The sequence below is a fragment of the Engraulis encrasicolus genome, chromosome 3 (genome assembly GCF_034702125.1).
Source record: "Engraulis encrasicolus isolate BLACKSEA-1 chromosome 3, IST_EnEncr_1.0, whole genome shotgun sequence".
Classification (NCBI taxonomy): domain Eukaryota; kingdom Metazoa; phylum Chordata; class Actinopteri; order Clupeiformes; family Engraulidae; genus Engraulis; species Engraulis encrasicolus.
Window position 1 is genome coordinate 15,406,230 of NC_085859.1, and position 14,894 is coordinate 15,421,123.

General features: G+C 44.3%; 1 protein-coding gene across 1 annotated transcript in view; it reads right to left on the reverse strand.

Moving 5' to 3' along the window:
- The window catches only part of npdc1b (neural proliferation, differentiation and control, 1b), a 62,882-nt gene that overhangs the window by 964 nt on the left and 47,024 nt on the right, over positions 1-14,894 (reverse strand). Inside the window, exons 3-9 of the mRNA XM_063195914.1 lie at positions 8,800-8,889; positions 8,173-8,417; positions 8,077-8,104; positions 6,563-6,629; positions 4,935-5,019; positions 4,646-4,722; positions 2,567-2,666 (exon numbers count right to left, since the gene is read on the reverse strand). Coding sequence (XP_063051984.1) covers positions 2,567-2,666; positions 4,646-4,722; positions 4,935-5,019; positions 6,563-6,629; positions 8,077-8,104; positions 8,173-8,417; positions 8,800-8,889 — 692 coding nt within the window. The remainder of the gene's footprint in view (positions 1-2,566; positions 2,667-4,645; positions 4,723-4,934; positions 5,020-6,562; positions 6,630-8,076; positions 8,105-8,172; positions 8,418-8,799; positions 8,890-14,894) is intronic.

A 14,894-nucleotide genomic window follows, 5' to 3' on the forward strand; every position in this document is an offset into this window, starting at 1 on the left:
AGGTGAGGAGAGGAGAGGAGAGGAGATAAAGGAAAGAAGAGAAGAGAAGAGATATATGAGAAGAGAAGAGAAGAGAAGAGAAGAGAAGAAATTGTTAATTAGTGAATTAGATCATGTGAGAAAGTGGTCTGCATCAATAATATTTTAATACTTTACAAAAAATTCAAAAATTCGAATGAGGTCCTCTGCAGCCTCTGGTGAATCAGTCGTCACAGTCAGATGCGTCAGAGGAGGAGAGAGCACATGACCATCAAGTTTTTGAGAGCAATTGCTCATTCAACCCCAGGAATTGAGGTCTTCGGGTGCATGGAACCAGTTTTTCTTCTGTTTAAAAGTAAAAAGCCACACTCTGAAATACAGATCATAATATTGGTCAGAGTACGTATATTGAAATTGACCGGAATTCTTCTTTATGATGCTAAGAGAGCTGAAGAGGCCGAAGCGCTTGTCATGCTTTCAAACTTAAACCACTCATAACATTTACAGATTTACACATTTGAGAGTATGGCTTTTCACTATGGCCATTAGTGAGTCACGTTACATTAGTCACCGAATATGCCGGAGGATAGGGAAGAGAGATGACTGGACACTGGATAGGGAAGAGAGATGACTGGACACTGGTGAATCACAGTTATCAGTGGCCGTGCCAGCAAGTGCACGCGAGGCCGCTAGCCAGCCACGCACGGCATCACGCACACATGCTGACGCTAACCTGTGGCTACTACACGCTAGCCAGCCACGCACGGCATCACGCACACATGGAGTGCGTTACAATATGCGACCTTGCCTCCCCCACTTGGGCTTGTTTCCTCGTACCAGGAAGTAATACGTCATGATGACATCACTGACAACAGCATAACATATCAGAGGCTCAATTCGAAACGGGAGGCAGTGACTCGATGACTCTCCTCCTACATGAACAGGTCACTGATCAGATAGGTGAAGTTAGCTGATGAGGCAGCCGTTACGAACGGCACTAGCGAGTGCGCTGCCTTGTGCATTTGATGTTACAACGATTCTATGGCGGGAGTTACGTTCATCACGTTAGCGCTTAGCTTACGCATGCTATTTGAACGATGAATGATCGTCAGACGGCGAAATCGTACAATAGGCTATAAATAGATCTAGCGACAGCATATTTAGATACTACAATGCTGATTTATGCATTCGATTTTCAATAACTACATACATAAGTGTCAGAATAAAGAGTATGATAAGGTAGTAGCCATGTTTGTTTTCCAGGTTTCCGGTTGAGAGGGAGGGGGCGCACAGCATGTTGGGTACCAAGGCAGCGAAGTCAGCATCTGATTCTGACCTCAAATATCCCCGTTACGCCCACAAATGCAGTCAACTGCCGAGGGAGGAAATAAAGCAATTTTTCGTTTCGATCCACACTTCATGACTCGATGTCCAGTTAGCTCACTGGAAAGACAGCTGCCTTCCCTGTTTCGAACGGACCCAGAGACTTGCAAAAGCTCTAAAGTCATTTTCTCATTTGCAATAGGGATGGTGAATGAAAAACAGTGCCCCCAAAAGTTGTTGTGGCTAGGCTGACAGCTGGGAAACTTTATTGTTTTCTCCACAGAGGAGGGGCCAGGGGGCGGGGCGAGGCGAGGCCACAAGCACAAGTGGAGGACTCAAGGTTGCATATTGTAACGCACCCATACTGACGGTAACCTATGGCTACTACACGTTAGCCAGCCATGCACGGCATCACTCACACATGCTAACGCTAACCTGTGGCTGTTATCCATCCTGTGCATACAATGTGACTTTCACAAGACTTCCTTGGTGTTTTAATAGCGCAGAGCCTATAACCTTACGGTCACCAAAATTGTAATGGCTATGTCTTAATCTGTTACTTACTCCCGGGCCCAGGGAGATTGGGGGCCCATAATTGGGTCTTCATTACATTGACTGTATTAGCCGTCAGCGGCCCTGTGCGTACGTAGCTATGATGTACACTAGTTGAGTATTTTCAGCAAATAGTGAATAGGCCCGCCGGTGACCCCATCTGCAGTAAGAGGCTACGATGGAGTAGCAATCATGGTGCAAGTAGCAAGTGGCAATCATGGTGGAGTCAAGAAGGCATGGTAACACATCAACGGCTCCTTCAGCATGCCTGGACTACAGTGCACCTGGACTATGACGTGATCTGATCAGGACACACAATCACGCACACAGACACACACTCAGATACAATCACACACAATCACACACACACAGGCAGGCACACACACACACACACACACACACACACACACACAATCATACGAACACACACACACACACACACACACACACACACACACACACACACACACACCACACACACCACACACACTCACACACACTCCACACCCACACTCCACACACACACACACACACACACACACACACACACACACACACACACACACACACACACAGACAGACAGACAGACAGACAGACACACACACACACACAAAGAGACACACATGTACACACACACAAACACGCACATGCACACACACATTGCACACACACACTGATTGAAAGAGAGGGTAGAGGAGTACTGCAACTCACCGGGGCCAGTCCTGGGCACTCGTAGACTGTGAAGTCGCCGTCTTCATTCTCTTCGTCTGAAGTGGCTCCAGACTCTGGCATCTTCGCCTCGTCCCTGTGCCTGATGGGGACACAACAAGGAACAATCAGAGGTGAATATTCGACACAGCAAAAGCAAACACTCACGCTCTCTTACACACTCACATATTGTACTCTCTCTTACACACGCATTCACATGCACACACTCAAAGATGTGCACACACAAACACAAACAAACATGCACACAAACATGCACACGTGCACACACACACACACTCTTTCTCTTACATACACACGCACATGCAAACACACAAACGTGCGCACACATGCATGTACCACAACAGTTCCACTCAATCTGCTGCCAAGTCAATCATTCACTAACATTTGTAGATGTTTTATTGGCACTTAATAGCACATAAGTCTTTGTGTCTCACAATACTAAGAAACAAAAGATTTAGTCACAAGACCAGCAAGATGCTAAGATTCAAATAACAAAGGACAAAATGGACATTTCCTTGTGCACACACATATCCTTGTCTGTCTTCTATTTAACCTTTGTACTTTGTTATTTCTATGTTGATATTGACCATTGTGTCTGTTACAAGTACAGAATTGAATAGAGAAAACGTAGTGACTGATGGGTGGTAAATTGGATTTCGGAGTTCGTTTAGGGGTTTTGCTACAAAATCAATTCCCACTCTAAACTCAACCTGACCACTCTGAACTCAATTTGACAAAACGATAATGTCGTTGATGTCCTTTGGCCTGGTAGCACAGCGCAGTCCAACACAGCTGCTACCAGCAGTGGTAGAGCTCTGGCTCAGAGACCCTCTACAAGAGATGAAACACTTAAAGGGACAATGTGCAGGAAATGGTCAAAAAAGGTACTGCAACTATGCAGCTCATTGAAAATGGGCTGCCTAATGCCAAATTTGATCTTTAAATGAAAGTTAACTAAGTAATACACAAATATTTTCTAGTATGGTCCAAGTACAGTCATTTTTGCAGCTAAAAATGGCTAATTTCGGGAAATTCAAAATGGCGGACCATGGAAAAGATCCCCCTTTTCATGTATGAAAAGTGCAATTTTTCCAGTCATAATGAATACTTAGAATTTGATGGTGGTGGTAAGTATTCATGAAAAAGGTAACATTAGTGAATGGGCAGAATGAATTCTGGAAATAAACAACTAAAAATCTCACACAGTGTCCCTTTAAGAAAACGTCCATGGGGGCGATTTTGTTACATCACGGTTTGCATAATGAAATAAAGGGTAACGCTTTACTTTACGGTACAGTTACCCTACGTAATTACTGTGTACTGTCTGGGTAACAACAGGGTAACAGAGAGAAGTTACATGGTATCTAATGGGCAAAAAGGGGGTAATTACAAAGTAGCTACTGTACCATTAATTGGGTAACAACAGGGTAACAGAGAGAAGTTTGATGATTAGATGGTTAGAAAATACGCAGTAGATTCATAGTAATTCTTGAGATATGTGTATTACATAGTATTTACTTTGTAATTACCCCCCTTTTAACCGTTAGATACCATGTAACTTCTGTCTGTTACCCTGTCGTTACACAGAAAGTACACAGTAATTACTGTAACGTAAAGAAAAGCGTTACCGGCACCTGGATAATTGTTTTTGGATGTTCACCCCAACCTCCAAACCAAAGAAAGTAGAATTGGATAAGAACTATCACTCGGGGGGGAAATGCATTGGCAACGGTGTAGTACATGGGCGCAGCTTACAGACACGGTGCGCATGGTAAGTGGGTGCGACACCATGATGGATAAAAATTGTGACTCCCCAAAATCCGGAAATTCCGCAAAAAAATTGGCCGAAAGAGGATATCCAGTTGTCAGTGTTCAGTGTGTGGCCAAATGAACTGCAGCTGTCAGTCCGCAGTAATTGCAGGGAATGATTAAGGACAGCGGCCTCACATACTGACCGTAGAAGAAATAGGACTCCCCTCGCGGCCAAGCCATACTACGCTGTTATGACGTCACTGAACCCTCCTATCTATCCTCTCCTTGCTCCAAACGCCATTGACTTACTTGAGGGAGAGCATCTGCTGCTTCTGGTGCTGGTAGTGGTACATCTGGGCACTGTGGGCCAGCTTGTTGTCTCCAGACTGGAACAAGAGAGAGGCATACAGGTACATGTAAGTTAGAGATGAACAGTCCCCCCGTCCCTTGTACTGTATGTGTGCATGTGTTCATGTTTGTCATGTTCATCTGTCTCAGTGTGTGTGTGTGTGTGTGTGTGTGTGTGTGTGTGTGTGTGTGTGTGTGTGTGTGTGTGTGTGTGTGTGTGTGTGTGTGTGTGTGTGTGTAGGGTGCCTACCGAAGTGTTGTCTGGTGGTTGCGGTGGCAGGACTCCGAAGGCTGGATAGTCCACTTTCTGCGCCAGACGCATTCCTCTGCGCAACCTGAGGGGGGCAACAGAGAGCAAGTTCTTCACTGCCATCATTTAAATCAGCAGACACGCAGGTATATTTGCAACCATCAACTTGAAACTATCTGAAACCCATTACTTTTTTTTTTGTTTTAGATTTATTTTTTGGTCCTTTTCAACTTTATTTCATAGGACAGTGTGAGAGGTGGACAGGAAGCAAATTGGGAGAGGGTCGACTTTTAAAAATATTTTTTTTGGTCTTTTTCGACTTTATTTGATAGGACAGTGTGAGAGATGGACAGGAAGCGAATTGGGAGAGAGACGGGGAGGGGTCGGCAAAGGACCCGGGCCGAGAATTGAACCAGGCTCAGTCGCATGGCAGGCGAGTGCCCTACTGGTTCACCACGGGGCAGGGCCACTGAAATACAATCCAAGATGTCGAATAGCAGCGGTGTTAAAAAAGCCCTTTTCATTTTCATGAGTATTAATCTACCCCTGCGTAGTGCATCTAACTGTATGAAACCTTACAATCTCTCAGTGCTTCTTGCTCTAACTATTTGGAAAAAAAACAGCTGTGCAAATTCTGCAAATTGATGTTTTTGAGTGTAAAGGCTGACGAAGTAGCATGAACTTGGGGTGCGGTTGTGTGTGTGTGTGTGTGTGTGTGTGTGTAGATTTGGTGTGTCTTGTGGATGTGTGTGGTGTTGTGTGTGTGACATGTGTGCGTGTGTGTGTGTGTGTGTGTGTGTGTGTGGTGTGCGTGTGGTGTCTGTGTGTGTGTGTTCGTGCTCGTGTGGTTGTGTGTGTGGTTGTGGGGTGTGGTTTGTGTGTGTTAGTGTGTGTACGTTGTGCGTACATGTGCGTGTGTGGTTACAGTTGTTGTGTGTGTGTGTGTGTGTGTTGTGTGTGTGTGTGTGTGTGTGTGTGTGTGTGTGTGTGTGTGTGTGTGTGTGTGTGTGCGTGTTTACATGTGTGTGTGTGTGTGCGCGTTCTGCGAACGTCAGTAGTGTGGAGAATGTAAATAAACTAACAGCTTGAGTCAACATGTTCATTTAGAGTAAAGAGGACCTTCACAGTGGGGAGGAGAGTGTGGAGCTTCTCTATAGCGTTATCTGTGGCGGTAAACGTGCTTGTTTGCTATAGTGCCTTATACCCAGGGGAGGACCAGTCTATCTTACCCGATTCACTACAGCAGGGGTGGGAAACCTTTTTCATACCCAAGGGGCCACTTCAAATGTTATAAAGTCCTCCAAGGGGCCATACTATGAACACAAACCAGGATTTCCTCCTGCACTACAGGCCTATATTAGAGGAGGCCAACTTTACAACAGACCCAACCTTCACTAGGTCCCCTGAAAATATAACTTCATTGTATTGCAAATGTAATTTCTAACAATTCTTTATGAAATACATGTACCGTCATATTTCATGTGGAACTGTACGTAATGAGGTAGATACACTGTGAGAATACTTCTACTTTTACTTAATACACATCTGTACCGAAAACGACTGCAACAAGAGTATGACGTAAAACATTGTCGTTAACTCCATTCACAAACAACCATGTGCAGACATACCTGATCCAGAAAGTAGTGGCCAAGACCAGAACCGACGCTCCCACCAAGAGACACACAGTGGTCAGAACTGGAAAAAAAAACAGAGGGGACACACTTAAGGAACTAGCACAGTGTTTCTCAAACTCTTTCAGACCGAGGACCACTTTGTCCCCCCCAAAAATGATCAGGGACCACCTGTCAACTGAATTGGCAGTTGATGGGTGCTAATTTGACACTGCTAATTTTGATGCAGATCACTTACTTTTTATTCACACTATAAGCCTGTCTTTTATTGAGTTTGTGAAAACATGAAAATTGTTACAAATTGTAGCCTATTGCTAGGTTTTATCCTTGGAAAAAAAAGTAGAAATCCCCTCAGTCCGGGACCACCTGGAGCTTCGTGTCGCGGACCACTAGTGGTCCCCGGACCACACTTTGAAAATCACTGAACTAGCACTAGCCAAATAGTTGCTGTGAATGTAAATGGACTGCATTTATATATACTACTGAATGTGTCTACACACTGTATGAAAAAAGGCAAAGAAATTAAACATTTTGCCAACATATGACAAGGTAACAGGTTCTCGTTTAACTCAAGGAAGAGCGCGACACTGCACAAAAAGAAAAAAGTGGTGATTTGTGAAGAAGCAGTGTCGCGCTCTTCCTTGAGTTAAACGAAGACTGGAGTACCTTGAAAAGCTGCACCTGCTAAAAAAGAAACATTCGAGGTGTGCGGGCCCTCACCAAAAAGGTTGCAGGTTCTGGAAAATTGTGATTCCAATTTTTAAGATATGGCTTCCATGGCTGTGTGTGTTCATATGGCTTCCATAGCAGTTTGTGTTCATATAGTCTGTGTTGTTATTGATCCGCTTACCACAATTTCGTTACTCTTTGTTGATGAAAATAAATTCAAATATTATGACCTGGCCATTGTCATTAACAGGTAACAGAAAGTTTAAATCAGGGGCCATGTCTTAACAGATTAAAAAAGAAACTGACCACAGCAGCACTTACTAAGGAAGGTGTGGTAATTGGTAAACCTGAATACAACCACACATACTAACAAAAAGCGTATTCATTGGTTAAGCTGACCACCACAACGCCTTTTTTAAACACTTTTTTTTTTTTTTTTTTTTTTTTTTCCCCATTTTTTTTTTCCCCCTTTTTTTATTCTTTTTTAAAACGCCTTTTTTTTACATTACATTACATAGCATTTGGCAAGCTCTTTTTAACCAAAGCGACTTACAATCGAGGACATAATCATAGCCAACATCACTAGTAGATACAGCACGAAGTGCACAGAAAATATACAGAACAACAAGTGCAGATACAATGTAGGCTTAGTTTGTTTTACGTTAAGTATTTACATAGAGATAAGCTTAACCATTTGAAACATTAAGCATTTTGAAAGCATGAATTAACTTAATTTGAAGAGCCTGTGACAGCAAAATTGACACGTCACGTCAACTACCCACAGAACAACAAGTGCAGATGCAAAGCAGTAGTCGTTAGCTTGTTTGAAGTGAAGCACTCACTGAGGAAGGTATGGTCATTGGTAGAGTTCTTTGTTTATGGCTGTGGTGGGCCCCCTCCTCTTAGGCCCCCACTACGGCAATTCGGTAGTGTGTGACTGGCAGGTGCCAGGCTGACGTGGTGTCATTGGTGGCGGTGGAGTTGGGCAAGGCCGTGGTGACACCGCCGCCGCTGGCGCTGCTGTCGGCTCTGGAGCTCCCCACTCTGGGCTCTAGGGCTGGGGCTGGTGGTGGCTCTGTGGTTGTGGGGACCTGGGCCTGGCTCTGGTGAGGCGAGGGGAAGGCCTCAGCGGCGAGATTGTGGTCCGCCTTGGCTTTCGAGTCGACCTGAGAGGAGGAGGCTGCTGAGGTGGAAATGGAAAGTCAAGTTTGTGAAAGAGATTATGTGAAAGTGATATGATGCATGTTTACAGCAAGTGCACAGCACACGTGTGTTGTACACACACACGCGCGCCTGCACACGCATGAACGCACGCATAATTTACACCTGCTCTATTCTGATAATGGACATGATCAAATATTTGCCACGGCATTTAAAGCTCATGGCATTTACATTTACACACACACTTGTCATTGTATTGCGAGAATGAAGAAATGAAATGGACGTACGATACATGCAAATGCATTTTCATACTCATTCACTGATAATCACTCACTAATTCTCTCTCTCTCTCTCTCTCTCTCTCTCTCTCTCTCTCTCTCTCTCTCTCTCTCTCTCACACTCACCTGAGTCTGAATCCTGCTGCTTTGAGATGACAGAGGAGAGAAAGTCGATCTCTTCATCCAGCTCAGGGAAGTTGTTGCTATTGGCCTTGTCTAGAGAGAGAGAGAGAGAGAGAGAGAGAGAGAGAGAGAGAGAGAGAGAAAGAGAGAGAGAATAGAGGACAGACAGACAGATGAGTGAAGAGTGGAGAGAGAGAGGTGACCTGGGGATGGTGAGAGCGAGGAGGGGGGGGGGCCAGATTAGAGCGGGAGTATTCATCGGAGAGGGGGCGGGGGGGCAGAAGACAAGAGAGGGGAGTTGAAAAAGAGAGAGGGGAGGACAGACAGAGAGGGAGAGAGAGAACCACACACACAGTTCCCGTTGAGTTTGGTAGCACAGTATTCAGGATTACAGTCATCACGTCCATTTCTGTTCTAAATTTTCATTTCCGCATATGGGGCCTGCGGAGTACCGCGTTAGCAGTTTGAGTTATGCGTTTATTGACTAATACGAGCCCACTGCAAATCTACTGAAGTGGAAATCTTTTTTTCTCTTTTTTCATTTTTTTGTGCAAAAACACAGGCACTCAGTCACGAGTATGCACACACATGCACACACACACACGTGTGCACGCACGCACGCACGCACATGTTCACACACACACACACACACACACACACACACACACAACACACACACACACACACACACACACACACACACACACACACACACACACACACACACACACACACACACACACACACACCTATTGGTCTCCATGGGGGGTATCTATGCATACCTGCATGCAAAAGGATGACTAGTGTAGCGTGTCTGCACATATGGCGTGTGTGCACACGCGCTTGTGTGTGTGTGTGTGTGTGTGGTTTGTTGGGGAGTGATTGTCCGTTGATGTGATGTGTGTGTGTGTGTGTGTATGTGTATGTGTATGTGTCGTTGTGAGTGTGTGTGTGTGATTGTGTGTGTGTGTGTGTGTGTGTGTGTGTGTGTGTGTGTGTGCGTGTGTGTGTGTGTGTGTGAGCTGCAGTGCGTGGGTGGATAGGTCATTGTGAACAGAGCACGTAGGTGGTGAGAGGGGAAGCAGGATGTTGAGAGAGTGTGTGTGTGTGTGTGTGTGTGTGTGTCGTTGTGTCCGGGTCGGGTTATGTTAGTGTAAATGGAGGGAAAACTGAAGAAAGAAGAAAAGAGAGGGGGGGAAAAGGAGAAAGGGAGGAGGAAGTAGAAGAATAAAAATCGGTATGTTGAGAGAGAGAGAGGAGGGGGCGTGTGAGGTGACGTGATGAGGAGAGAGAGAGAGAGAGAGGAGACGAGAGAGGAGAGGAGAAGAGAATGAGATGGGAGGGAGAGGATGGAGAGTATGGAGGGAGGAGACGAGGGGGAAAATAGGATGGAGTGGTGGGGGGTGATGTAGGGAGAGAGAAAGAAGGGAAAAAGGGGAAACAAATAAAAAATATAAATAATAAGGGCAGACCGAAAGGGAAAGAAGAAAGAAAGAAAAAAGAAACAGGGAAAGGACGAGAAGGAAAAGGAAAGGAAAGAAAAATGAAGGGAGTGAAGGAGGAAGAAGAAAGGGGTGGAAGGGGGGAAAATGGGGGAAAAAGGAAAGGGAAGAAAGGTAAAAGAAAGAAAAGAAGAAAGAAAAGAAATGAAAGGAAAAAGAAAGAAAGAAAGAAAGAAAGAAAGAAAGAAAGAAAGAAAGAAAGAAAGAAAGAAAGAAAGAAAGAAAGAAAGAAAGAAAGCTGGTGTTGCGTGGCACTGAGGGAGGAGTCTAAAAGCTGCACCGCTTCCACCTCTGATTCATAAATGAAAACTCGTTACCACGGCAACACAGCCATCAGCTAAAGAAGCAGCTAGAACATAAGTGAGAAAAGCCATCACGCTAGGAGAGTAAACAAACATATTAATAGCAAGCTCGATCAATAAACACACTCAACTTCAAACTAATTGTCTCTGCATGTTCCTGTTTCGATAGCCTTGATAGCACAAAATGTACTTTCAATTGACTAAGAGTAATCAGAAAATACAACGCCGTTCAGGGCTATGGCAAAACATTATATTAGATTTATGATACACAGGACAACTTTTTGAGCAAGGCTGCCAGGCAACTCCATGATTGGCTATTCATCTTACCTTTAAAGGGACACAGTGTGAGATTTTTAGTTGTTTATTTCCAGAATTCATGCTGCCCATTCACTAATGTTACCTTTTTCATGAATACTCTATCCACCCGCATCAATAGTTAGGGGGGGGGGGGAAGCGGGCTCCAGGAAAAATCGTGCAAACTTAATGATACAAGCAGTGAAAATTCGGCAAAGTATGTTGCTAATGACCCCATACGATCAAAATTACCGATTGGCCCACTTTGAAAATGGCGGACATTTTCAAGTATTGGCCGCCAAAAAGAAATAAATACGCCCCAGAAATGGATTCCCTATTGCTATAGGAATTGACCTAGAAAATTATGATATACAAACATGAAATTCAACGATGTATGTGCTCATAGAACAAATCTGATCAGATCTACCTGATTGGCCACTTAAAAAAAGGTAAATGGCCGGCCATTTTCCAAGGATGGGCCTTGTACCTTTCGCATGACCAAAAAAAAGGACACCAGAAATTGATTAATTGCATGTATTGGATCCTTTGTAAAATTATGATACAGGTATGAAATTCCTAACATATATCTGTGCTCAAAGACCAATACTTACAAATCAAAACTACAGACGGGCCAACTTCTAATATGGCGGGCCATTTGTCCAAGGATGGATCCCATAAAAAAAAGACCCCGAAAATAGATTTTTATTGCATTAGAATGGACCTTAGGGAAAATTTGTTGATACAGGCATATGAAATTCAAGCATGTTTATGTGCTTAAGACCCAATACGGGTTCAAAGATTTCCTACCTGATTGGCCACTTTGAAAATGGTGGCCATTTTTCCATAAGGGAGGCCGTATGATGGCCGCCCAAAAAAATATAAGACCCCAGAAAGTGAATGTATTGCATCAAAATGACTAAAAACGTATTGAATACAAAGCATGAGATTCAACATGTATGTGCTTATAGACCAATGACTCGATCTAATTTTCTGTCCTGATTTTGCCATTTTGCAATTGGGTAGAGGGCTAGTGGTTTTTGGCAATTTTTTCAAATGGGCCACCATGAACGAATCTAAAAATGGATTTGTTGCACAGAATTTGAGGAAAAGGAGGAATAATATGTGATTACAAGCACAACAAGGAAATTTGGCAGTTAATGTGCTGTTTTTAGCCAACACAATAACATTCTAAGAATTTTTCAGTTTAAATTGACGGGCGATTTTTTCCAAGATGGACGCCAACAACAATATACCATCAGAAATGGATTTGTTGACACAGGAGTGATTGATTCAAAATCAAGCAAGTTATTATTACAAGCATTCAATTTTTGCATGAATTGTGCAAAAAAAAACAATACATTTCAAATCTTTCTGAAACTCGCCACTTGAAATGGGAATAGCCATTTTATAATATGGCCACAAAAACAAGGCTGAATTGTTAGCCCAAAGGTGAGAGCAAAACAAATGATGATACAAGTATTGTAAATTTTGTGTGTTGTGTGCTCTTAAGGAGCAATGAGGCCTATAATTCAAATCAACTCATTTTGTGCATTTTAAAGATGGGCCATCAAAAGAAGACACTAGAGAACTTCATTAATTTGCAATTAATCTAGCACGATGTGGGGCCAAATCAATGTTAACATTCACTGTTTGTGACTTTCCAATGAATTTCATGTCATAGAAAAAAAAAAAAAAAACAAAAGGGGGGGGGGGGGAAACACAAATAATCACGCAAAAAAAGGCACTATAAATTATAGGCTCCTACTAAGGGTTAACCCGGCTCTCTGAGGGGGCATTATGAACCAGTACATATCTCACTATGGGTAACGCCCGCGACCATGTTGCCAAAAAACATGATTTTCAATCTTGCTGCGTCATGAGCCAATGAGCCTGCACAAGCTGGGGATCCCGCCCCCCTCAGGAGGATCAAATTCCGAGGTGTCGCGCTGGGGCTCTGAGCTTCAATCTGAGGCAACTAAAAAACCTTTGAGGGGCCCCCCGGGGCCTTGTTGGGTGGAGTGTAGCAATCCTAGTGAGATTGTCCTCGTTTCATCTCCCTCAGAGAACCAGAGTTTACCCTCCGGTAACAATATAATTCTCTTTTCTGTCGAAACACTCGATACATCCACCTATGAGGGTATTGAAAAAACTCCCCGATTTGAGTAGCCTTTATCCTAGAGAAATGTGCAAAAACACAAAGCTTGGCCGGGGGCACAGTGGACCCATTCTCCTTGCCGTTGCCCAGAGCTGTTGAAGGGCGAAGAAGAGGCAGCGGGTCCCATCAGGCAGTTGATAAGCATTCATTGCTCAGCCCAACGCGCAGCTTTCGAGACGCAACAGCCCGCCCAAGGGCCCAGTGGTTTCTTAAGTTTCCGAATCCCTGAAGGGGGAAGAGAAGTGGCTAGGCCACCCAGGCGCCACAAAGGCCCAAGCGTCCGGACCATCCAATACGCACGGACAGCAACGCAGTTGGGCGGAGGGAACCCAGTGGCACGGGGGGGGAAACCACCCCCGTCTGGGATGTAACCGATGTGGCAGGGAGAAGAGGAAGAAGATGAGTAGACTGGAGCCCACAGAGGTGTAGCGTGAGGCCCTCCAATATCAAGTGGTATTCCCCAATTAGCAAACCAGGCCTTGGCACAAGGGGGAAATTTCCTCAGAAGGAATGTTCAGTACGCTACAAACCATCTGGCAGGTTGCAAACCGTGCTGGCTAGAAAAGAAAAAAAAAGCCATTACTCTATTCAGGGCCGTAGGTCCCACGTGTTGCGGACGGAGAAAACCTAGTATTTGACTTTTAGGGCTTCATAGTAGAGTGGAGCAGCAGCAAAGCAACCACCACCACAGGCAAGCTGGCCAAAGCAAAGCCCCGGATAGGATTACCCGTTTTGAGGGTGGGCAACACACTATTGGTTCCTGAAAGTCCAAGGGGGACATCAAAGATACACTTCCCCTCGATCATGCATCTGGTCGAGCAGGGGGGGCCTGAGATACTTCATTGGAGAAGGTATGGTCTAGCTAACCACGGTCGCCTACCCTGTGCCAGCACTCCAGGCAGCACAATTGACACTCGCGCTCTGTTGAGCGAATGGAGACACACACAGTAAGGGGTGTCCGACCCCAGGAAGACCGGTGTAATGCGTCCTAATAGGAGAGGCGAGGATCCAGGTGGCCTTGACACGACCAGCCTTACCTCACCCTCGGGTTAGAGGGCGCAACTGGATCTAGAGAAGTTGCATTCCACAGAATGTTCCACGCCTCGGGAGGAGGCTTTACTTTGAATGTTCCAGGCTGACAAGCAAAGCCATTATGTGATAGCTAAATCAAACATGTTAATGTCCAAGAGCAAATAAACTAAATTCATGACATTGCTTGTTTTGGGGTACCTTTGTGTTTTAACAGCAATATCGAGGAGAACCACGAATTGCCGTTATTGACAATTATTACCGCAGTGTCATGTTGTTTTAGCATCTCATAACCTTCGGGGTGTGGGGGGGGGGCACTGCCTCCATTGATATTAAATTAAGAACGGCATTAGAATGTCATCACCATGCTATTTGTGTGTCATACTGTGAGTGGCTTATGTGTCATTGCAGTACTATTTTAATATCTGTATCAGTTCATCATCCATGCTAACATATTTAAGGAGAGTGAACAAATATTTCCACCCTCTTTGCAATATGCACATATGACATTTTCAAAGTTTCTAGGGTCTTTTTGGCTGCCATCTTGGAAAATGGCCAGCATTTTAAGTAGCAAATAAAGTAGACTTGATTTGTAGGCCTATTGGTGCTTAATCGCACATACAAACCGAGGTTCATCATAAATTGCTTGGATAATTCTGTTGGCAATAAATTATTTTCAAGGGTCTTTTAGTTTTTTGGAGCCATCTTAGAAAATGGGCCGCCATTTCAAGTGAGTAATTGGGTAAATTTGATTGCACTGGTCTTAAGCACATACATGTTGAATTTCATGCTTGTATCAATATTTGCTAGGTCAAT